The sequence below is a fragment of the Hemicordylus capensis genome, chromosome 3 (genome assembly GCF_027244095.1).
Source record: "Hemicordylus capensis ecotype Gifberg chromosome 3, rHemCap1.1.pri, whole genome shotgun sequence".
NCBI classification, from domain to species: domain Eukaryota; kingdom Metazoa; phylum Chordata; class Lepidosauria; order Squamata; family Cordylidae; genus Hemicordylus; species Hemicordylus capensis.
The window spans coordinates 38218408-38241563 of record NC_069659.1 but is presented as its reverse complement, the minus strand read 5'-3'; the positions used below and the strand labels follow the sequence as shown (position 1 = coordinate 38241563).

Sequence of the window (23156 nt, the reverse complement as noted above, 5' to 3'; positions counted from 1 at the left end):
TCAAACTGCCTTTCTACAGCATATTCAGGGTAGCACACAAAGGTAAAAGTAAATATAACTCCACATGCCATAAACAAACAAACAGAATAATTCTAAAAATCAAGTCAGTGCTATACTGGGCTAAATCCCAGCTGCAAGATGGATAGCAACACATCAGACTTGGCTAGCCTTTTCAGTAGGCAAACATCTCATTTTGTTAGCTTGGAAGGCAAAAATTCCCTTGGCAATGGACTCCTGGCAAATAGGTATGTTGGAGCTCATGTTGCGTGAGGAAGTTACATTCTGTAAGTGAGGCAATACCAATATGATACAGGACAAAATGAGCCAGTTCATCTGAAAAGACTAGCATTTGTTGTGTTAAATGAGCCAGGATTAGAGCATCTTTCTCTATCATCTAGCTAAATACAAAGTTATATATGTCCACTAAGTTATCTAGATCAGAGTTCAAAAACTTCAGCCCTCCAGCTGTTGAATACAACTCCCATCATCCGCACTCACAGTGGCAAATAGTCAAGGATGATGGGAGTTGCAGTCCAACAGCTGCTGGAGGGCTGAAGTTTTGCAGCTCTGATCTAGATGCTTCCCTTTCTGTTTAACTGATCAGCTTTTCCTTCGTTGCTTCTCTGTCATAACATGATTTGTGATCAATTGTATTACAGGGATTTTTAAAAATGTGATTGGGTTCTTATATTCTTGCTTTCTTGTTTTGATGTTTTGCAAGAAATCTTTTTACTTTTGAAGGTTTCTTACAAAACAAAGTTAAGCAAAAGCAGACATTTTAATAAGATCCTAGTCACTTAAAAAAATCGCTATAATAATGTTAATCACAATGTTCAGTTTCAAAACAAAGTACATGTTTTCTGTTTCCTTGAATCAAGAGAAGGGGTCCCTTTTGGAACGGTTGCAAAGAGTTTTGTGTATTCAGTGAAGACAAAATTCACATCCTGCAAGTTCTGTTAACCCAAATTTGGTGCTCTGAGTAACTTAAGTAAATCACGTAATGGCCTGTACTTTCATAATTGATTCTACTGCTAAGATGAAAGGTACAACTGAACAGGGGTGCATCTAGGGTAGGGCAGGCAGGGCATGTGCCCTGGGTGCCATTTGAAGGGGGGCGCCATTTTCTAAAATTTAAAAAATCTAAAAAATGGCCACCAAATACAAAATGGCACATGCTCAAATGGACTCTGTGAGGCCCTAGGCCAGGCCACGCCTCACAGAGGCCATTTGAGCATGCACAGTGACCATTTTGTTTTGAGCAGCCATTTTTTTAAAAAATTATTTTTTAAAATGGCCATGACACATGCTCAAATGGTCCCTGTGAGGCCCAAGAGGCCAGCGTGGGAAGGGGGAACCTTTGCAGACCCCTCCACAGCCTTTAGAAAACCTCCTGAAGGGGCTACAGGTTAAAAAAATAATAATATAAGTCACTGTACACATATTTAGTTTGGAACTATGTACAGAGAATCAGGGCTTGTGAATACTGAGCTGAAGCATATGAGCTAGGATTGTATTCATTTGCTCTTACTTTGCTTCTTGTGATAAGTGAGTTAAATGTGATGTCTTAATAATATGGCTATTAATGGTGAGTTTGTCTTTGAATCAGTGTGAAATCCTTAGTATTAAGGCCCACTGGGCGTTTCTTGCTCTCTTTCTCTCATTTTAACTGTCTTTCTGAAATACTAGACTATATTCCAAGCAACGACACAGTTTACTCTGTATGTCCTTTAATTATTTTCAGAATATCTGGGAAAAGTCAGATTTTCCATTTATTTTTAAAACTTATGTAATAGTGATGCTACAATGCATAGTAGAGAATTAGACAGGCACTTCTGTTTAGTTTTCCAAGTACACCTCCACATAGTATTTGGGTATTTCATGAGCCCCATCATATTGAAATTTATAGTTTTTCAGCATTATTTGGTCTGGCTACATCCACTGCTAAATAGTTTTTGAAAGATTAAAAGATTAACGAGCCTGACTTGTATTTTTCAGCTGATATTATGGTAAAGTAATCTCAAAGCTGGGTGTCAGATGCTTGGACAGGGGGCGCAATTTCTGTGCTTGCCCTAGGCGCTATTTTCCCTAGATACGCCTCTGCAACTGAATAATGGTTATAGGGACTGAAATTAAGGTGTACCTAGACCCAGCTCTCTGTAACCAGCCCTTTCTCAATCAGCTTCGTATTAATCTTTACATATTTGCTTTGCATGTATGTTTCCTCCTACCAGAATTATAGGCTCAGTTTTTAATCTCCCCCAACAAATAAACACCGAGTTTGTCCAACTGTATCAAAGTTTCCCTTCACAGACGTGAATGTCACAAAACAGGAGAAAGTTTAGCTGTCAGAGTGGGATCACAGGGCACACCAGCATCTGCATTTTCTGAGAAGTTCACGGAGGCCTGAATGCGCAGAGCTCAGATGTTTTCAGTGGGATGGCTGGGAAGTGGCAGGGAGAGCGAGAACACGCCTTTATGAGTGATTGAATGTGGATGTAAGCTTCAAACTTGATCTGAATGTACACTTTAAAATATCATGTATGCACCGTTTCCATGCAGGATCTCTCCCAGTGTGTTACGTGCCAAGAGAAGCACATCACAGTGAAGAAAGAGCCTCATGAATCCCTTGGCATGACAGTGGCAGGAGGCCGAGGCAGCAAAAGTGGAGAATTGCCCATATTTGTAACGAGTGTGCAACCTCACGGCTGCTTGGCAAGAGATGGCAGGATCAAAAGAGGTGGGAGCGGAAGAGGCTTTGGGGCAGCACGTTGCATTTGTTCCTAATTTAGTCCTGGTGGTGATTAAGGACACAATCTGCCAAGACACTCTCCTAGGCCAGGCCATTGCCACGACTCAGCATTCCTTCAGTCTGGTCTTAAAAGGTTCTGGAGGGTTACTTGCAGAACTCTTCCCCATGTGCCTTGCAAGGCCATGGCACTACAGAATGCTTTGTATCCAGGGGTTCTATGGACTCTGGCGATACTATGCCAGGAAGTCCCAAGCTGGACTGTTCTGAGGTTTTGAAGCCATGTCTGAGCCTGACCGGTGGCTCTAGATCAGTCTCCAAGTGATCCGAAAGTGGGCCATCTCTCTGTTGAGGGTAGATCCCAGGAAAACATACTTCGACACTCCAGTCCATCACAATTTTGTGCAGCTTCCGTTAATTTTGATAAGGCTTGGAGATATTCACAGTGGGTAGTGCCCTTAATACATGGTAGCACACACACATATAGCTTCTGCACAATATATACACTATATGGCGTCTGCATGAAAATAGTGCAGTCACAACACATTTGTCTCTTGAACTTGAGAGCTACTCTGTAGAGGTGGTTGAGAGAATGAATGGATTGGGAACCACAAAGCCCCCCATTCAAATCTCCCCTCCGTCATGAACTCATGAAATCCATCATGAAATCTGGGTGAACCCCACCATCATTTTCTGTTTGTGGGCTCACCAGAAACATCTGAGTTTTGCCACTGTGGGAAACAGGATGCTGGGCTAGGTGGATCTGTGCCTTGCTCCAGCAGGGACAACCCCCCTTTACAATACTGGGGTGATGAATACTGACCTACCTTCTAGGATTGTTGTAAAGATTCCTGGAATAATATATAAGAAGTACTTTAGCAATTTCATGGTTGTTGCATTAATATGTGTACTATTTATTTAGTAGACTTTTATCGTGTTTTTAATCGGAGTCCCCAAAGGGGCTCATTGCAGTAGACATTCAAAACTGTACATGTGAAACAAAACCAGCTGGAGCGGGGCAGACGTCTGGTGTTTTCTTCACCTGCCTCCCCTCTCTTTCCCAGATTCCTTCCTTATAACTGTTATCCTTCTAAAGGAGACACGGCATCCAGTCCCCATGTAGGAAGTGACTGTTTTCAGAAGGAGATCTGTGGGGAACTTCCTGAGGGGAATGGGAAGTCATTTGTTAAATTCCTTCAGGCTGGCTGTCATCCTATTAAGACTTGAGTGTCTCTTCTCACGAGCTGTACTGAGGAGCTTGCATCCTGTTTTGAGTGTATTTTGGTGTTGGAGTGTATTTCCACACATTTAACTGGAAGGGAGGTTGCTTTTAGGTCACTCTTCAGACAATGGGCCTCAGGGCCAATCCTTTTCCCCCCACATGTAGTCTGCTATGCACTGGCTCAGATGAACTTCAGAAGCAGAACTGTCCAGAAGGCCCACCTCAGTTTTTCTTTTCTTTTCCCTCTTCCAGCATGGATTTCAGAACGCAGATATTGGCAGTGAGGACAGATTAGCTGCTCAGCACAGACCCTGCCAATCTGTGCATATCTGTTTTATCTTTCCAAATGAGTTCTGCACATCTCTAAAGCAGATGGATCTACACATGGCTGTCCATGTGGTGGGGGGCGGGCGCAGGGGATGAGGGTGGGACAAAAGAGCCGCAATATAGGCCTTGGAATGAAATTAAGAGAATATATTTTGCATAATTTCTTCTGCTATTATTGGTAAACAGCAATAAGCTATGCAGGCCTAGAGGTGAATTCCTTGCACACCACAGAGCAAGTACCCTAAATGCTCATGTCTTGACTAGCTGTTAAAATAATCTATAAGAAGCTGATAGGTAGTGTAGCCAGATGAATTTACATTGCCTAGGATAGTGATGTGGATGTTCTCCCCAGCTCAGATTGGACTTGAAATAAGCCAAGCTATTTCCCCCCAAAATGGGAAAATAGTTTCTAGTTTGGTTTGCTTCCATTTCCCATAAAATCAGGAAATAGCTTGTGTCTGAATCCGTTGAAACTATCCTAATCCACCCCATGAGCCCTCAGCCCCCATTCCAGCTTCCTTCTCCCCACTTGCCCGTTAATCCTTTGACACCTCCTTCCCTGCCATCACACTTACCTGGCTTCTGCTTGTGCTCTGACAATAATGGCAAATGGGTGAACAGAAGGAAGGATGTTTCCTCTCACCATGCCTGACATGCTACACAGGTTGCAAATAGCCCCTGGGAAATGTAGTTCTCCAGAGGACTACTGACACTGCAGCCCAGAACTCTGAATCCCAGTGGCATTACTACACAGGATGCTGCTGCATCAACTTTGATGCAAGCACCTTGTGTACCATCACAGCTACATGTGCCCATAGGATATAGGTGCCACTTATGAGTAGAAAAAAGCACCTCTTCATTTGCACAAGAATGTCACAGGCTGCTGAGGCACCGAACAGAGGCTTTTGTCCACTCATTTGTTTAGTCTACTTTCCTTAAGGAAAGTACGCTTATGAAATCACCCGACATTGTGTGTCCTTATCAACTTCACAATGCCTGGACCAATATGAACCAAATTGGGTACAGTAGGGACACCTCAACGGCGTAGTGTGTGCAGATGTCATCCACTCCATTCAAGATGATGGACACATAATCATTTGAGGCATAACTGGGCTAATTTACGAACCGCCTAACCAATTTGAACCAATTTGCTATTGCTGTAGGAACATAAAAGGACAGCTCAAGGACATAGTGATGATGTCGTCCACCCCCAATTCAAGATGGCGAACACATGAACATTTGAGGCACAAGCTTTTGAACTGCCTAACCAACTTGGATGAAATTTAGTCCAGTTGTAGGGACTAAAGGGAAAGGAAAATGAGCAGATTAGTTCTTACCGGAACTTCTTGGGGTTTTTTTTACCCAGGTGACGTCCTGATGAATATTAATGGCATTGATCTGACCAACCTAAGTCACAGCGAGGCAGTGGCCATGCTCAAGGCCAGTGCTGCCTCCTCGGCTGTTGCCCTTAAAGCTTTGGAGGTCCAGATTGCTGAAGAACAGCCCCAGGCAAATGAGGAGCAGCCAAGTACCATCAGTGAGAATGAATATGATGCAAGCTGGTCGCCATCGTGGGTGATGTGGCTGGGCCTTCCAAGGTACTGTTGACATCTAAATCCCTCTGCTTGTTCTTGTGATTTTCTACAGCTGTGCCATTTGGGCAGACCTTTGAGGTGCCTTCAGGCACCTGGCTTGACTTGAATTGTTCAATCAGCACCCCCAACCTTTTGGCAGGTGTCCCACAAGGCATAAGCATGATACAGTGCCACTCCTAGTGTGTTTATTGTTTACTACAATAATCACACACCCTCTCCCTCTGTGGCTTTGAGTCTATTCTGTTGAGCTGGAGAGAAGACAGCAGCCAAGTGCAAGCCCTAACTTTTAGCCAGATCCATGGGCTTTGTGGCACCTATGTCAGAGGTTGGGCACTTGTGACTTAAAATCAGCTATTGGGGGTGGGATAGAGAGAATGTAGTAATTTATCTTAAAACACAGGGAGGCTGTCCATACAATTGAAAACTGGGTAGGATTGTCTGTGCTCCCAATTCTTGTTTGGTTGGGAGCAAACAACTAGGTAGGAGGAGGGAGAAGTGATTGTGTGGGAGACAGGAGCTGGGTAGGACAGTGCCATCTGACACAGCTTTCATACCCAACATTTGACCAAGGTAGGAGGAAAGGCTGTCCTACTCAGAGTCGGCTCGTGTCTCCCACAAAGTCACTTTGCCCTCCTCCTACCTAGTTGTTTGCTCCCGCCCACCCAAAACCTGGGAGTGCACACAGCTCCCAAACCTGGGTAAGACATTTGTCCTACCCAGTTTTCGGTTGTGTGAACAGCCTCAGGATTTCTAAGGTGTGCTACACAAGGTGAAGATAGTAACCCCTAGTTCCCTTTGCTCTTGGGTTCTCAACCTTCAATCCCCAGATGAAATTGGACGACAGCTTCCATCATCATTCCATTATCTATTAGGGAATGAGACTAGAATATTTGCTGTTGAAAAAAATCAGTTTGTGGTGGTCTTTTTTTTAATTAACTGAATTATCAGTATATCTTAAAGTATTTATAGGGATAAATGGAATGTTGTAATTTGTTCACTAATTTAATTGTATAATTCCCCCCACCCAATATCTTCAAGCATGCACACCATACGTGAATAACATCAGCTCTTGAGTTACTGCAACACCAGCATTAATATAGATTGATGTTATTGATCCCATGGTTGAAGATCTGACTATTTATCGTGTGTTTTCTCTTGTTATTCTACCTGTCATGACTGTTTATTTATTGTTAAATTTATATACCTCCTTTCATTAAAGCAATGACTATGAGAGACTAGAGCATAGTATAGTTTTGACAAAATCCCTGTGGTTTTATTATTCTTGCTGGTTATATTTTAATGATATTTTGATGTGTATATTTGGATGATTTGTACTGTAAGCCTCTGTTAGCTTCAGTTACAAGGAAAGCAGGTTATACGTTTTGCAACTAACGTTACTCTTTCTTTCCATAGCTGCCTGCACAGTTGCCATGATGTCGTGCTACGGAGGAGCAATTTAGCAAGCTGGGGCTTTAGCATTGTTGGAGGCTATGAGGAAAATCACACAAATCAGCCTTTCTTCATTAAAACGATTGTTCTGGGGACACCAGCATACTTTGATGGAAGACTAAAGTGAGCTTTGCTATAACCATCCTTTTGTTGTTGTTGTCCTCTATATACTACTTTTCAACAAAAAGGTCCCAAAGCTGTTTACACAGAAAAAGGATAAGATGGTTCCCTGTCCTAAAAAGAGACTTAAGGGAGATATTAGCTACAACAATTAGGGAAGGATGCTGTCCTGGGATGAACAGAGGCCTTTGCTCTCCTTTCGTTAAATATGAGGCCACTTTAAAAGGTGCCTCTTTGCCCAACTGGGCAAGAATGGCTAGTCACGGAATGGGATATAGTGGCTGACATCTGGGCTAAGGCTGCACTAGTGCAAGGATGTTGTGCTAGCTAGTTCTGGATGTTGTACTAGTTCTGCTGGGCCTTGCGTTCCAGATGAGCGTTGTGCCAGTGCAACAAGGTGCTCTTGCACAATCTGTGGCTTGTCTCCTGCTGTGAAACCACTACCTCAGTCCATGTATGTTGCAGGGAATGATGCAAAGCTACCTGCTGCCCTTGTTGTGCAAGTGTAACCCTTGCACAAGCCGACTGAGACCACAAGAGATGGTGCCACTCTGAGAATCCAGCTACCTTCTTGCATGGGTGCATCTTTGTTAATTGCACAAGTGCGGTGTTAATCTGCATGTCAGCCACTGTGCCAAATTTAATTGCAGAGAAAAATAAATTTATCCATAATGGTCTTTATCAATCATTGGAACGATAAAAGTACAGGATAAAGCACAGTCATTTGTTCTGCCAGGAATGATTAAAGCTAAGCTAAAATTATAGCAGTATACAAAACATGTATCATACATGCAAGTGTGTGCATGCATGTATGCCTGTGGATGCTTATGTGTATATAGGTGGGGTATGTTTGTAAATACATATACACTTTCAAAACTTATTCCATGCACTGTTAGAAGAAGAAGAAAACCTTATACCAGATATATAGTGGTGTTTGGTATTGGGTTATTAGTGCTTGTTAGAATAGTATTATGCATATTATACATACATGTATGTCTATGTTGTTTGCAATTGCTTAAAAAGAAAGGTGCCTCTTTGACCAGTTAGCAGATGTCACTTTTACACCTGCTACTAATATGTGACTCTACACCAAAGGTGGTCCAGATTCTGAGCCAAGGAAGTGCAAATTGCGTGTTCCAGATGTCTTGTGCGGGTGCATCATGTCTGTGTTCATTTGCATATGTTTCACCTACCCACCCTACTCCCAGCTACCATCACTCCCCACTTTTTTTCCTTTTTTGGCACAGTATATTCATTTTTAAATAAAACAACCATCACTAGTGGGATGGGTATGGATTTAGGATTTGATATCCAGTAGTTTAGCAGGGAATCCCTAAACACATGGTAGACATGCTCTGCAAAGCCATGGTGAATCTGGTCACTTAGATCCAGTTTGTCCTTCCAGATAAATCAGAGCTGCTCAACTTTGGCCCTCCAGCTGGTTTTGGACTATTGCTCCCATCACCCCCAGTGACCAGTAGTCGGGGATTATGGGAGTTCTAGTCCAACTCCTGCAGAAGGGCAGAAGTTGTGCAGCCCTGAGATAAATGGGACTGTTTGCAAGTAGATATTCCATCCAGCTTGCTCCCTTCAGGAACAATGCTTCTCATGAGCTCTCTCTAGATATTAGGAGGAGCAGCACACACTTAGTATCTCTCCAGTCAGATCCTGACTTCCTGCAACAAAATCAAGAAGTAGCACTCTAATCAGGAACACCTGCTGCGATGAGGCTGAGAAGTGAACTCCCCCAGCTATTCCCAGTGCATCCTGGGATGTAGCTGGGGGAAAACAGGTGATAAGGCTCATCTGTAAGTACACCATCTGGATATCTAGTTGAGGCTACAAGAGTGCATAGAAAGGTGTCCTTGGCTGTTGCTTCCCGACTCTGGGACTCGCTTTCTCATGAAGTTTGCCAAGGCAAAGTAAGAATTTTCTTTTGTAGGTAAGCTTTGAGAAGAGAGGATTTATTTCCGTGCTGTGTTGTAATAATGCTTACATTTAATTATTACACTTGTAACATGTAATTTATTTATTAGATTTTCACCATTTTTATTCATTTTAGCACATAATAATGCTTGTATGCATTTATTACATTTTTAATATGCCCTTCCTGTAAAGAGCTCAGGGTAGTGTACATGGTTCTTCCTCTCACTTTTTCTCCCTCACAACAACCCTGTGAGGTAGGCTAAGCTGGGAGTAAGTGACTTACTCAAGGTCACCCAGTGAGCTTCATGGCTTAGTGGGGATTGTCCTACTCCAGCACTCTTAGCACACTGAACATCAGATATATATTTTAGGATAATATTTTTAAGAAGGGGGTGGGGGGTTGTAGCAATTGCCTGGTTTTGTAAAGATTTTAACAGCTTGCTGTAATGCATTGTGGAACATGACACACATCTCTCTAAACTGATACTAATAATGGCCTACACTAAGCAGGCCCTTTCCAAGTCTTTCTTAAGCATTTTCTGCATGTTTTCCCCTATACGTTGGGTGTGGGGCCATGGCTCAGTGGCAGAGCATTTTGGAGGCCGTCGCGCATGCCCAATGGTCATCTGCATGGGTGACCAGGCCCAGCTCTAGCGTGCACAGGACCAGACCCGGTTTGGTTTGACTCCGGTTCTACTCGAACCGAACCAGGTTTTCCGGTTTTGTGCACACCCCTAGTTCTTTTTTAAACAAGCGTACCCCTTCTGTTGCAAACCTTCAGCTCACGTACTTGTGTGTGTGTGTGTGTGTGTGTGTGCGTGCACGTGTGCACATCTGTTTTAAATGTTACAGTTATGAGACGGGTTACTCCAGTCACTGGCTTACATCCAGACTAAGTTACTCATAAGCAGTCTTATTGAAATTAATGGGACAACTTGTCCTATTAATTTCCATGGGAGTACTCCATGCTAATTTTCTGAAGCCTGTCAAGCTGAGGGGGAGGGGTTCATGGAGTTCCAGCATGTAGCCTATCAGGAGCAGAGGAAGAGGGTCTTCACCCTCCTCCCTCTCCTTCTGCTGTAGACTTATCACTGAGGACACATTGGCCTCAAGCCAGTGATCCTCAGATGGGGATCAAATAGCACGGCTGCAATGTGGGAAGGCAGAAGGGCTCCAAGTACCCGCTGGGAGCCCCTCAAGTACTCTTTGGGGTACTAGTACCCCTTTTTGAGAAACCAGCTGTAGACAATACTGATCCAAATGGACCAATGCTCCAAGTCGGTATGGCAGCTTCCTGTGTCCCTATCTGCTTTGCATGTAGAAGGCAGGTTCAATCCCTGGCATCTCCAGGGAGAGCTGGGAAAGACCCCTGTCTGAAACTCTGAAGAGTTCCTGCCAGCCAGTGGAGATAATACTGACTTAGATGGACCAATATAAGGTAGCTTCGTGCGTTTTATATGCTTTTCATCTCTCTAGACAGAGTAATCCAAGGAGGAGCATTCCATCTCAGAGAGATTATTCTCTGGGGCAGAGATTCTCAAACTTGTGCCCCTAAATGTTGTTGGACTGCAATTCCCACCCTTTGGCCATTGGGGCTGGGGCTGGTGGGAGTTGCAACCCAACAACACCTAGGGACACAGGTTTGAGAACCTCTGTTCTAAGGGATCTGGGTGCTACAGCTATTGCATATTGCTTATCTTCACTGGCGTCTCTCTCTGTTTTCCCTTCTTAGATGTGGCGATATGATAGTTGCAGTCAATGGACTTTCAACCGTGGGCATGAGCCATTCAGCGCTGGTTCCTATGTTGAAGGAACAGAGAAACAAAGTAACTTTGACAGTTATCTGCTGGCCAGGAAGTCTTGTATAGACTCGCAGAAACCCCTTTGGTTTAATCAACTTATTTTTTCTAGATGGCTGGTTCAAACTATTCAAGCTGGGTTTGTTTTTTCTACTACTGATACAGCTGGTAATAAGCTGGGCCAAAAACTGCTTCATTCAGATCTGGGGGGTGGGGAGGGAAGATCCTCAACCTCACGGTGTGTGTATCTCCATCTTGAAACAGCCATGTCTGCCATGTTTGTTGTGTTTGACTTTAATTTTTGTTTCCTTTCTTCGCAAGTTGGCATTCAAACTGTCCACATGCACGGGCCGAAAGATCTTGGGTGGGCTTGCAGAGGTTGGCTTCTTGGAGGGTAGCAGTGCTTCTCTTCACATGCAGCCAGCGCACTGATGTGCCAGCTTGCCAGATACCAACCGTGCCGAGCTCTGCGCTGACAGATACTGGTCTGAATGTACTTACAGGATCTATAGTGGTGGTAGAACAGCAACTTTTATACAAAATGTAGCCACAAGCCCCACTTAAGAGTAGGTACCACTTTTGCGAGTCCTTCCTGTTTGCTTCTAGGTTTGCAGCCAACATTGCTTGAGAAGGAGACACCTAGAAGCACCTTGTGTTCTTGTTGACGTGTGCTCCTAGTATTTTGCCAGAGGGTATTTTGCAGATGCTCCTATGTCTCTAGAGTCACAGGTATAGTCAGTCTCTCTCTCTCTCTCTTTCTCGCTCTCTCTAATTCCTTGGCAATTTCCTCAGTGATGGCTGCCACATAGAAGCAATAGGAAGTCATTCCTCATGGTGCCTGTTTGCCATAACAGCTGTAGCATGTGAGATCACCACACTGTGTAGATCACCTCCGTTGCATGCAGAAAGACTCCACATTAGTGCCAGCCACCACTAGCTATGTTCAGTGCTGGCGTGGAAATTTCCAGCACAAGGAGATGGTGGATATGGCTCACCATCAGTTATAGCAGGGGTTCCCAACCTGTGGTACTCCAGATGTTGCTGAACTACAACTCCCATTATCCCCAGCCACAATAAATTGAAGCTGGGGATGGTGGGAGTTGTAGTTCAACAAGATCTGGAGTACCACAGGTTGGGAACCCCTGGGTTATAGCATCAGTTATAGCTTTTGCCTCACAGAAGCATTTGCTGTAGTGGATTTCATGTTGCAGTTGGAGCATCCAAGTCTGCCCCTAATGATGTGTAACCAGCAATCCCATGTTTCGTTTTCCAAGCATGGTAATTGCTTCAAGGGCACCTTCCATGCAGTTCATTTCTAGCATAGGCATTGGCCCCCGAGGCTGTAGCTACACTAGGATAGATCTACAGGTTAGTTTTATATAGTTCACACACACATACCAATACATAACCAGCCTGTGAGAGCTGCACTGTGTCATGGGTTGTCTGTGCATCAGAGGCATACCAATGTGCACCTTATCTGCAAAATCTGGGCTGTGCTATGGACAAGGTTGAGTATACTCTGTGATAAAGATATCCAAATTCTGTAACCTGAATAAATTGTGGATACTTGCAATTACGGCTGTATTTTGCATAATTTATCTTGCTTGTAATAATCACAGGGTAAGCCAAGGAGCCATACTGCTCAATGAAACCCTAGCCCCTTTGCCATGGGGGGTTCTGCTCAACACCCTTCTAAAAATTTGATAGAGATTAGCCACACCTTTTCTGCCATAAAGGCTAGAAACGTACTTATGGAAAATGATACTAAAAAGTGAGTTTCTATGGATATTGACTTCTCTGTGCCAAACACCCAATCCCACCCTTCTGCAGGATGCTCAGAGCAAACACAGCCCTGGCCATGGGTGCATGGGATGCTTCCCAATGCACAGGTTTGATAGCAGATTGGTATAAGTGCTGATGCAATCACTATATGTGGTTGTTCTGGGTCCAGATCAATGTTTGCATCATTTCACCCCACACTGCACAATTTCTGATTTAAGAGGTATTGGGCAGGTTCACACAACTGCCTGTAAGTACCAAGCAGGTATGAGAGGAACTAGAGATCACAGGGAGTGCGCACTTCTGCCGGATGTGTTGTGTGAAGCTGCCAGTGTGCCCATTTATCGACTTTCGCCTTAGACTTCACCGACTACATTAAGCTAACATCAATTCCTGGTTTCAAGTTGGATGGAGACTCTAAAGTGGAAGTTCGTAACCAGGTACGTTGGCAGCTTCATGCAACATGCCCGATGGAGGCCTGTGATCTCTGGTTTCTCTTCTACCCACTTGGTAAGTACTTACAGGCGGTTGTCCATTTTGTGCACTGCCACCCTCCTTCCTGTGTTGACATGCAAGTGTAGGTATAGTCTAAAGCAGTGCTGCTCAGCTTCAGCCCTCCTGAAGATGTTGGCCTACAACTCCCATAATCCCTGGCTATTGGCCACTGTGGCTGGGGATTTTGGGAGTTGTAGTCCAAAAATAGCTAGGGGGCCTAAGCTGAGCAGGTTTGGTCTAAAGCTCTCCAGACAAGTGGTATCCTGGCAATATCTGAGAGCTAGTTCTGCATAATCTCTCTTAAATTTTTGCTAATTGAAATAGTGATCATCTAGGCACAGCTTCTTTTTCCACCAAAGAAACTTTGATGCTAGAAATCTAGCTAGTTCTATCTTTCTTTGGCTCTTAAAAATAAATAAATAAAGAGGGACACACATTTTTTTAACATCGTCATATTCACCTGCTGTGTTCTTCCATAAGCTTCCAAGAATCTTTCTTGGCAAGAACTTGTTTTCATCCCATAGTTTTATTTATGGGTCATTAGTTCTCATAAAGTAGGACAAAAGCCTGGAGTTTTTTTTAAAAAATAAAGTGCAATAATTGGACAATTTCTTAGAAAACTATTTAATATATGAATAGGTTTGTACCCTACAATAAAACAATGTTGATGCAATTTACCTGCAATGCTGGCAACCATTTTAAAAAATGGAGGGTAAGTTTTGATTGATCTGCAATGTTAGCATTTACTGATATTACTGTTCCAAATGAATGTTTTACTATGTAAGGATTTTGATGAACCTTTTTTCCTAAAAACCATTTTTACAGTTTATATTGCGGCTGTCTGTAGCTCTCTTGAGTGCATCACATGCAAAATCAGAGAAATAAAAGGGAAAAGCTATTGTTAGGAGTGCTACATTTAGGAAGCCCAAAACAGACTTTTCTATCTCCCCCCTCAGCCCCCAAGCTGTGAGAAAGAGAAATTTGCATTTTTTCCTTGTTCTGTCATCTGCTGACAAAAGCCCAGATGCCTTCACATAAAATGCTGAAACAATCTGCCATGTTCTTGGTTAATTGATCTGTCGTTGAGTTAATGACGGGTAGCCTGCTTTAAACTTAGCGTTTACATTTCTAAACCAAACTGATGACTTCACGCATGTTCCAGTTGCTCTGTGACTTGAACAGAAGGGGCATCCTTGTGGCAAGGCACTCCAATGCGTGCTCTCCAAGTGGATCCATCCAAGCTTCAAACATGGGTCAAACGTTTTGCCTACTTGAAACATGCGAGTTCTGAATGGTCAACTACCCTTATGAATTATCTCTGTATTATAATGCTAGTATCAATGATCAGAGAATGTATTCCAACACATATATCCATGGTGGGCATGAGCCTTTGTTTTTCTCTTTGTCCAACCCCCTGATTTAGCAGCTATGTGATGCGGAATATTACGGCATGTCACTGTTTCAACGTAACTTTGTTCAAAATAAAGCTACAGGCCTTTGCAAAAAAAAAAACCAACAAGAGTCCACAGTAGATCTAAAGGTTGTCTTTCTTCTTTTCTGTAGAACATGCAGCTTTTTACTTTTATACTTTAGATCAGGGGTAGGCAACCCTGGCACTCGAGCTGTTGTTGAACTACAACTCCCATCATCCCCAGCCACAATGTATTCTAAATTGTGGCTGGGCATGATGGGAGTTGTAGTTCAACAACAGCTGGAGCCCCAGGGTTGCCTACCTCTGCTTTAGATCCATACAGTCTATTATTGTGTCAAGGCTATCCGCTTGGGAAGCCAGTATGCTCAGCCCCGGTTTTAAAATCCATGCGTAGAAATCCAGAGCTGCTGTGGGCGCTCTAATGTGTACACAGGCCAGCATTCAAAGAGCTATTTAGGGATGTGCAAGAGACTGAACTAGCCTTCTGAAATCATTTCTTTCTACAGCTAACTCCGTTGTCCTATATCACACTGCTTTTGAAATTCCTCTGTTTCCAAAGCGGGTTGCCATAGTGCAAACCATGGTGGGATGCAACTGTTGTGAGAACATCACATCTGGAGTCCCAGTGGACCCTTACAACAAATGTCCTGGTAATTCATGTTCAGGTTTCCTCATTCACTTTGATAGAGGGGTTAATTCTGTGAGGGCCTTCTCCAGTGAAGGGAACTCCATGAAGGCATGGTACCTTAGGATCCTGCACCTACAGCAAGAGACTCGACAAGAGGGTGCTATGGATGAAACCGTGCCACTGTGAGACCCTAAAATCTAACACGCTAGGACAGAAGTGTGATTTTACACCACCATTCTAGGGTGGTTTGAGATTGGGGTGAAACTTTCTTTCATGGAGGGGGGGACCTCAAACTGCAGCCCTCCAGCTGTTTATGGACTACTGCTCCCAACATCCTCTCATAATGGCCAGGAGCCAGGGATGGTGGGAGTTATAGGCCAACATCTGGGGGGTGGGCCACGCTTTGAGACCCTTGGTTTATCTTGTAAGAACAATTACTTACAGGGTGATGGGGTCTCCCTCAGGAAGTCTTCAAGCAGAGGCTGAACTGCCATCTATTGAGGATACTCTAGTTCCTGACAATTCAGGAAATACAGAAGGCCTATCAGCCTTCCTCCAACTTATGATTCTATGAATGTTTCATCCCATTTGCCCAATGGGTAACTTCTGGTTTTAGCATGACACAGTGGACACGTTCTATCATAGTTAAAGGGTTAACTATGCCCTTAAAACCTTATCTGTTTGGCCAGGCCTTCCAGGGTTTTTAATTAGTTTTAATTGTTTTAATACTGTGATCTGGGAGTTTTAATTGTTTTGTTTTTTATGATGTTTTAATTGTTAATTGATGTGTATATTTATATTTCTGTTTTAATTGTTATTGATTTTAACGGTTTCTGTTTTAATTGTAAACTGCCCTGAGCCATTTTGGAAGGGCGGTATAAAAATTGAAATAATAATAATAATAATTAATAAATAACAACTACAGTTGCCAAGCTGGCATACTTCCACAGAGCGCAATGTAAGAACACATTGAGGTCATTCACACAACCAAAAACTGTGTTCAACCCAGGTTTGGGAGCTGTGTGTGCTCCCAATTTTTGGTTGTGTGGAAGCAACGTTAGAGGAAAGCCAGGGCAGAAGTGGCTGTGTGGAAGCAAGGTAGGAGAAAAATTCCTCCTGCCTTGCTTCCACACAATCATTTCTACCAAGGCTTTCCTCTAAAGTTGCTTCCACACAACAGAAAATTAGGAGCACACACAGCTCCCAAACCTGGGTTGAACACAGTTTTTGGTTTTATGAATGACCTCTTGCAGTCATAATCCTGCTGTCACCTGCCACTGTTACTGGTAGGTAGGATTAAATGACAATTGCCAGCTACAAATTGATCATAGCTGACTATTGTAGTTTAATCTTAGTTAGCTGTGACGGTGGAACTACAATTGAATGTAAAGCCCAAGTTCTTGTGTCATGCTCTGCAGGAGTACACCCTGCACGGTGATTGGACTTAATCCTTTAACTATGATTGTGCAGGAGAACACACCTTTTGTAAATAAAGGGGCTAGGTGGAGCAGCTAGGCCAGGTTCGAGAGCTATGCGCACTATGAGAATTCTACAATCAAGGTAGGAGGGGAGGAGAGATTTGTCTATGAACTTGGTACGGGGGCAGACGGAAACAACGAGCCCAGAACATGCATACAGAGCCTAGGGCGGAGGGAAAGCAATCCCTGTGCCTCCCGCCTCCACATCCAGTTTGCTGTCTATCACACACACTCCATCCTACCTGGATTGCAAAATTCTCATGATGGCCAATTGGGAGTGTGTGTAACTTCTGAACCCAGCCTGGCTGCTGCTCTTACCCTGAAGAGGATAACCTCGGTGTGTATTGCATTGCATTGCAGACTGCAATAAGCCTAGCAGGTGCTGTGCTGCTGTATTTAAAACATTCCACTTGAAATGGAGGAATTTCATTGAATTCTCAAGCAAAACCAACATGTGTTTTTTGCTCTAAGTGCATCATGAACCAGTAGCTGCAAGCTTTGCTGTAGACTTCATGCTAGGGAGGCTAGTGCTCTTGATCACAATTTCCGGTAATGCCAGCTTGTTCCGTGTGGAATTTCCTTCTCTTGCCCTAGTTTCATTTCCATATGTGGATCTCTCTTTCTCTCTCTCTTTCTCTCTCTCTTTCTCTCTTACTTCTTTTCTTTGGTATTGTAGTTTATATTATTGGGTTTGTTCTTCTGTGCCTTCTGTCTTAAATTATTTTGAACAATGAAATCTAATGTTGTGGTAATACTGAAGGAAAAGAGAAAAATAAAAATCCATTCTCCCCTTTGCAGCAGTGTCTGTTTCTGGCTTTTGTGTCATCTTTGTAACAATATGCAATTCTCTCACCTGTGAACCAAGCCACAGAACTGAAAGACTCAATTGTCTGTAGAGTAATCCTGGTCCATGTAATCTTGTCTGGTTTCCTGCTATCATTGCTATCTATCATTTCTATAGCACTTTTTATTATATAAATTGCCCCTTTCATCCTCCCAAAGGCCCAGTGAAGCTTAAGAGCTGGTTCATCCATTGCTCTCCTTGGCTTTTTTGCGCAGCGAAGAGTTCACCCAAATGGACTCCCTGCGTGGGCAGTGTAAATCAGACAAGAATACTAATGGCCCTCTGCAGCTTGGCTTCCTTGAGCAGGATGAGCTCCAGAACTGGAGCCCTGCTAGCATCTCAAAACCTGATCTTGCTGAACTCGATAGCCCTATTAACATATTATGTTCAACACTCTACGCAGGTACAGTTATTTACACATTAAGTGGAACACTCACAGCAGTGCACTTCTGATCTGTACCCTGCATTGGAAGGATCTGTTTGAGGGACCTGTTCTCTTTTGAAATGAACACAACCACAGTCATTCACATCTGGACCCTTGTGCAACATAATGGGGCGATTCACAAGCTTGCCCTAGGCAGGTGGGGAGCGCGTGGAGGAAAGGCTGCTTCGAACTTACCTTCCCCTCCAGATGACCAAGCAGGTCAGCGTGCCTCCCATGTGCCCACATGGACAGTCCTGCTCCCGTGCAGCTTTGTGAAGCATGGAGCAGGGCAGAGGGATCTGTGGCCGGAACAACAACTACTATTTATATACTGCTTTTCAACTAAAGTTTCCAATGCAGTTTACATAAAGAAATAATAAATAAGATGGCTCCCTGTCCCCCAAAGGGCTCACAATCTGAAATTTGTTGTTCCAGCTTCCAGGCATCCTGTGCATTGCATTGGGGATTTCCCCTCTCCAACAGGCGCTCTATGAGGCCGTCACTGTGATTCCCAGTAGCCAAGTTAAGGGTGCAAGAGCACCCTTAAGCTCAGCTAACAGCCAGGGTTATTAAAGGGGTTAGTTAGGAGGGGAGAGGAGAGATCCAAACACTTCTCATGAGCAGCCTAACCCTGCTTGGAGCAGCCCAGGCAAGGTTAGGCTGGTTGTGAGAAAAGCCTCAATCTCTGAATAGGGCTCATAAGTAATTTCTGATGCAACACAGCTCACATGAGGTGCATGCACTCTGGTCTTGTGGCTCTGCATTTTCAACTTTGTCATGGATCCAAGGGCCAATCAGCATGAGATGTGGGAGATGTCGTCAAATCTCATGCTGTCCTTGACTTCTAAAGGCATCCATGGCAGGAGGAAAGGCATAGGGACGTAGGAAGCTGCCTTATGCCGAGTCAGACCATTGGTCCATCTAGCTCAGCATTGTCTACACCAGGGATTCTCAACATTGGGTCTCCAGATGTTATTGGACTTCAACTCCCATAATCCCCAGCCCCAGTGGTCTTTGGTTGGGGATTATGGGAGTTGAAGTCCAAAAACATCTGGGGACCCAACGTTGAGAATCCCTGGTCTACACTGACTAGCAGTGGGCTGTCCAAGATTCCAGACAGGAGTTCCTCCCAGCCGTACCTGGAGATGTCAAGGATTGAACCTGGGATTGCCTGCATGCAAGCATAAACTACAGCCCCATTCCCTAAGGGCAGGGGTAGGCAACCTGGGCTCTCCAGCTGCTGTTGAAGTACAACTCCCATCATCTCTGGCCACAATTTATGGAGGCTGGTGATGCTGGGAGTTGTAATTCTATGGCAATGGGAAGGCCAAGGTTGCCTACCCCTGCCTCAAGGGGCATATCTTACAGCAGGCCGTGCTCACGTGCCCCCATAACTGCTTTTAAGGCCAAACAAAAGGACAGGAGGCTCTATGTCTCCCATTGACACTACGATTGCTGTGCAACTTCAAAAGCAGCCCCAACAGTGTCACAATGGGGGTGCTGCGCAATCACTTTAGAGCAGGGATCCTCAACGTTGGGCCCCCAGATGTTAGTGGACTTCAACTCCCATAATCCCAAGCCCCAGTGGCCTTTGGTTGGGGATTATGGGAGTTGAAGTCCAATAACATCTGGGGGCCCAACATTGAGGATCCCTGTTTTAGAGCACATCTGGGCAGTAGCACAGTGCTCCTTCCTGTTGTTTCCAGTGGAAAGAAGTGCTTTAGAGTCATGCAGCCACTGCTACCATGATGCTACACTGTTGGGGTTGCCTTTGAAGTTGCACAACCGCCCTGGCACACCCTTGGCGTCATCAGTAGGAAACAGCATATCATGTCGCCCAGGAAGTTCCATCATGGAGCTTCCATGTTGCATGGAAGTTGTGTCCCATAGAAGATTTGCATCCTGAGCTCTCCATCAGTGGGATAACATGACTACCTACCATTGTATAGCACAGTAGAGCGTTCCAAGCCTTTCTCAGATGTAGGCATGTGCATGGAACCACTCCAGGCAGTTTGGTCTGAGTCCAAGCTGGGCTCGAAAGAAGCCGCCTGGTTCTGCCGAATTGGCTGGTAGTTTGGTTCATGCCTAGAACTGCGGTTGAACTGGTTCAGCCCCGGTTCTAGTGCTTCTAAAAGGGAATCCGGTAAGGATTCTCCTTTACAAGCCCTGGGGGTACCCTATAGGGTTATAAAAGGGCGTGGGCTGGAGGTCACCTTACCTGATGTGCGGCAAGAGGTTACCTTACCCGGTGTGGTGCAGTTCCCTGGGGATGGTGGTGGACCAATAGTCACTTCCCTAGACCCTGCCGGCACACACCTCCATCTCGGGCTGGTGGAGGCCCCGTTCAGGCCTTCACGTAAGCACAGAGGCTATCTGAGTGATCTTTGCACATGCAGAGGCCCAACCCAGGCCCCCAATGGCTCGAGATGATGGGGAGAGCGCTGGCAGGGTCTAAGGGTGCTACTGCCGACCCTGAGGAGCTGTGCCACCACCTTGGCAGGTAAGGTAACCTCCTGCCCACCCACCCCCACCCCACCCTTTAAAAACCCCGTAGGGTTCCCCAGTGCTTGTAAAGGGGAATCCAGTAAGGATTCCCCTTTATGAGCACTAGAACCAGCTGAACCAGTTCAAGCTGAACCAAAACCATTTCAATCCTGACCAGTCCTGGTTTGGCTCAAGCTCAGACCGCCCCCCCTCCCTTTTGTGGGGGCCAGTCTGGTTTGAGGTTGAATCAGGCCGATTAGACTTAAACAGGTTTCCACACCCCTACTCAGATGTTACCACACTAATCCTTACAATGGCTTTGCAAGGGTATGAGGCTGTGGCTCAGTGGCAGAGCATCTGCTTTGCATGCAGAAGGTCCCAGGTTCATGCCCTGGCATCTCCAGGTAGGGAAAGACTCCTGCCTGAAACCTTGGAAATCTGCTGCCAGTCAGTGTAGACAATACTAAGCTAGTGGACCAGTTCTCATCTTCCAGCTCCATTATGTCAGGGATGCCACATTGCCCCATCCCAAGCTTCTAAACCTGTCAAAGGGAAAAGTCGCATTGGGGGATGCCCACCTTCCACTTTGTCTCTTGTTCCCCCCTCTGGCAATCAGAAGAGAAAGAGGACAGGATGGCAAGACAGGCACTATGTGCTTTGCTCTCAAAAAATGAATAAAGATGAATAAAGAAAAAATGAATAAAGAAGTATGTTCACAAGCACAAGTAGTGGCAGTGGCACCGGCACCATAAACTGGGCAACCTGATGAGATCACTGCAAAGATAACATTTATTTTATTTTATTTTATTTTATTTTGTCAGATTTGTACACCACCCCAAACTTTCCTCTCTGGGTGATTAACAATAACATAAAACAAGTTACAACATACACAAAAATCTTAAAACAATTTAGGCAACCTAAAAATCAAAAACATTTGCTGGTCGAATGACCGTAACAATAAAGATTTGATTTGAAATCAAAAACAAATTAAACCCTAAAAATTTTAAAAGCTGAAAAAACTTGGGTGAAGATGTGGGTTTTCGAGTGCTTTTTTAAAATTGCCAGAGATGGGAGGATTGTATTTTCAGTAGGAAGTGCATCCCACAGTCTTGGGGCAGCAACAAGAGGGCCCGTCCCCGTGTAGCCACCAGCCGAGCTGGCGGCAACTGGAGATGGACCTCTCCAGATGACTTCAATGGGCGGTGGGGCTCATAATGAAGAAGATGTTCTTTTAACATATGGCAGGGCAGCGATACCCAGGGTCAGGTTTAAAAGGCAGCCCACCCAAGAATTTGGGCTCTGCTCTAATTTTTGCACAATAAAGTTGGGGAAGGGGGCCCCCTTCCCTTTGGGTAAAAGCATGCAGTCTCTGGCATTACTCATGAGAAGAACCATCCAGCAGGAGCAGTATTGCCTCCAGTCAATGGAGAGATTCTTCCTGTGTGAGGACGGCGGAGGCTGCTCCTGAGTGGACCGTTCTCTCATGAGAGTGAAAGCCATGGAGACACACATGAGCACCAGACAGTGGTTGCTCAACACAAGCAAACCATGTGGATGGGGACCCAAGCAACACCTCTCCCTGTCCTGGCGACTGCCACGATGAAGTAGTCCAAGCAGTCCCTCTGCCAGTCTGGTAATCCATTGGCATATATCCATGTTTGGTTTTGCCCAGTACGAACACCCTACTTTCCTGGGATCGCTGATAATCAGATCTCTCCTGTGATTCCCCATTGCAGCTGATCTGCATATGCCACAATGCCAGTCCAAACCCGGGAAATTTGAATGAGAGTAAAGATCTATCCCTGGTCCTGGTGTTTCCCTAGTCTGTCCACATGGTACCGACTGGACACATGGAGCGGCCACTACTCCTTGGAAGTATCCAAGGGTTGCCTGGAGAGGAGGGGGTCATGGTGTACAAGTTCTATTATTTACCAGAGAGAATCGGGGCCCCACACAGGGGAGGGGGCTTGCTTTGGCTGGCCTACCTCATGAGAGCACAGTCTGATGGAGGCCCAAATCTCACTGAACCTCTGATCCTCCCCAGTGGACTGGCCCTTTCATGAGTGGGCTAATCCCCAGTCGGCAAGCCAACAGGGGGGCAGGAGTGTGCTTGGGTGTTCCTGGACTGCTTTGCCAGGATCTGCCATCTCAAGAACATCCTTGGTCACAGTAGACCAAGCCCTAGGTTTCTTGGCCCTCCCTCATATACATATTCCTTCTAGGAAGTCATCATGATCCCTTCCTGGAGCAACAGAAAAATAGTGCCCCTCTCCAGCCCCGTTGCCAGTAATTGTGCTTGTTCAAGACTGTTTTGCTGCAGGGCTCCTGCTGCAGGGGACAGCAGTGCAATTGCTGCTAAGAGAAGGACGTAAATGCCATTCAAAGCAATTTAAATGGCCTTTCCCTGC

At 44.8% G+C, this 23156-nt stretch overlaps 1 protein-coding gene across 4 annotated transcripts in view; it reads left to right on the top strand.

The window, feature by feature from the left end:
• LNX2 (ligand of numb-protein X 2) overlaps positions 1 to 14991 on the top strand; it is a 123910-nt gene extending 108919 nt beyond the window's left edge. For all 4 annotated transcript variants that reach the window (XM_053307859.1, XM_053307856.1, XM_053307857.1 and 1 more), the window contains exons 7-10: positions 2560 to 2737; positions 5662 to 5893; positions 7304 to 7462; positions 11118 to 14991. In XM_053307859.1, the coding sequence (XP_053163834.1) occupies positions 2560 to 2737; positions 5662 to 5893; positions 7304 to 7462; positions 11118 to 11253 (705 nt within the window). In that variant the 3' untranslated portion in view covers positions 11254 to 14991. The remainder of the gene's footprint in view (positions 1 to 2559; positions 2738 to 5661; positions 5894 to 7303; positions 7463 to 11117) is intronic.
• Positions 14992 to 23156: the final 8165 nt, after the last annotated feature.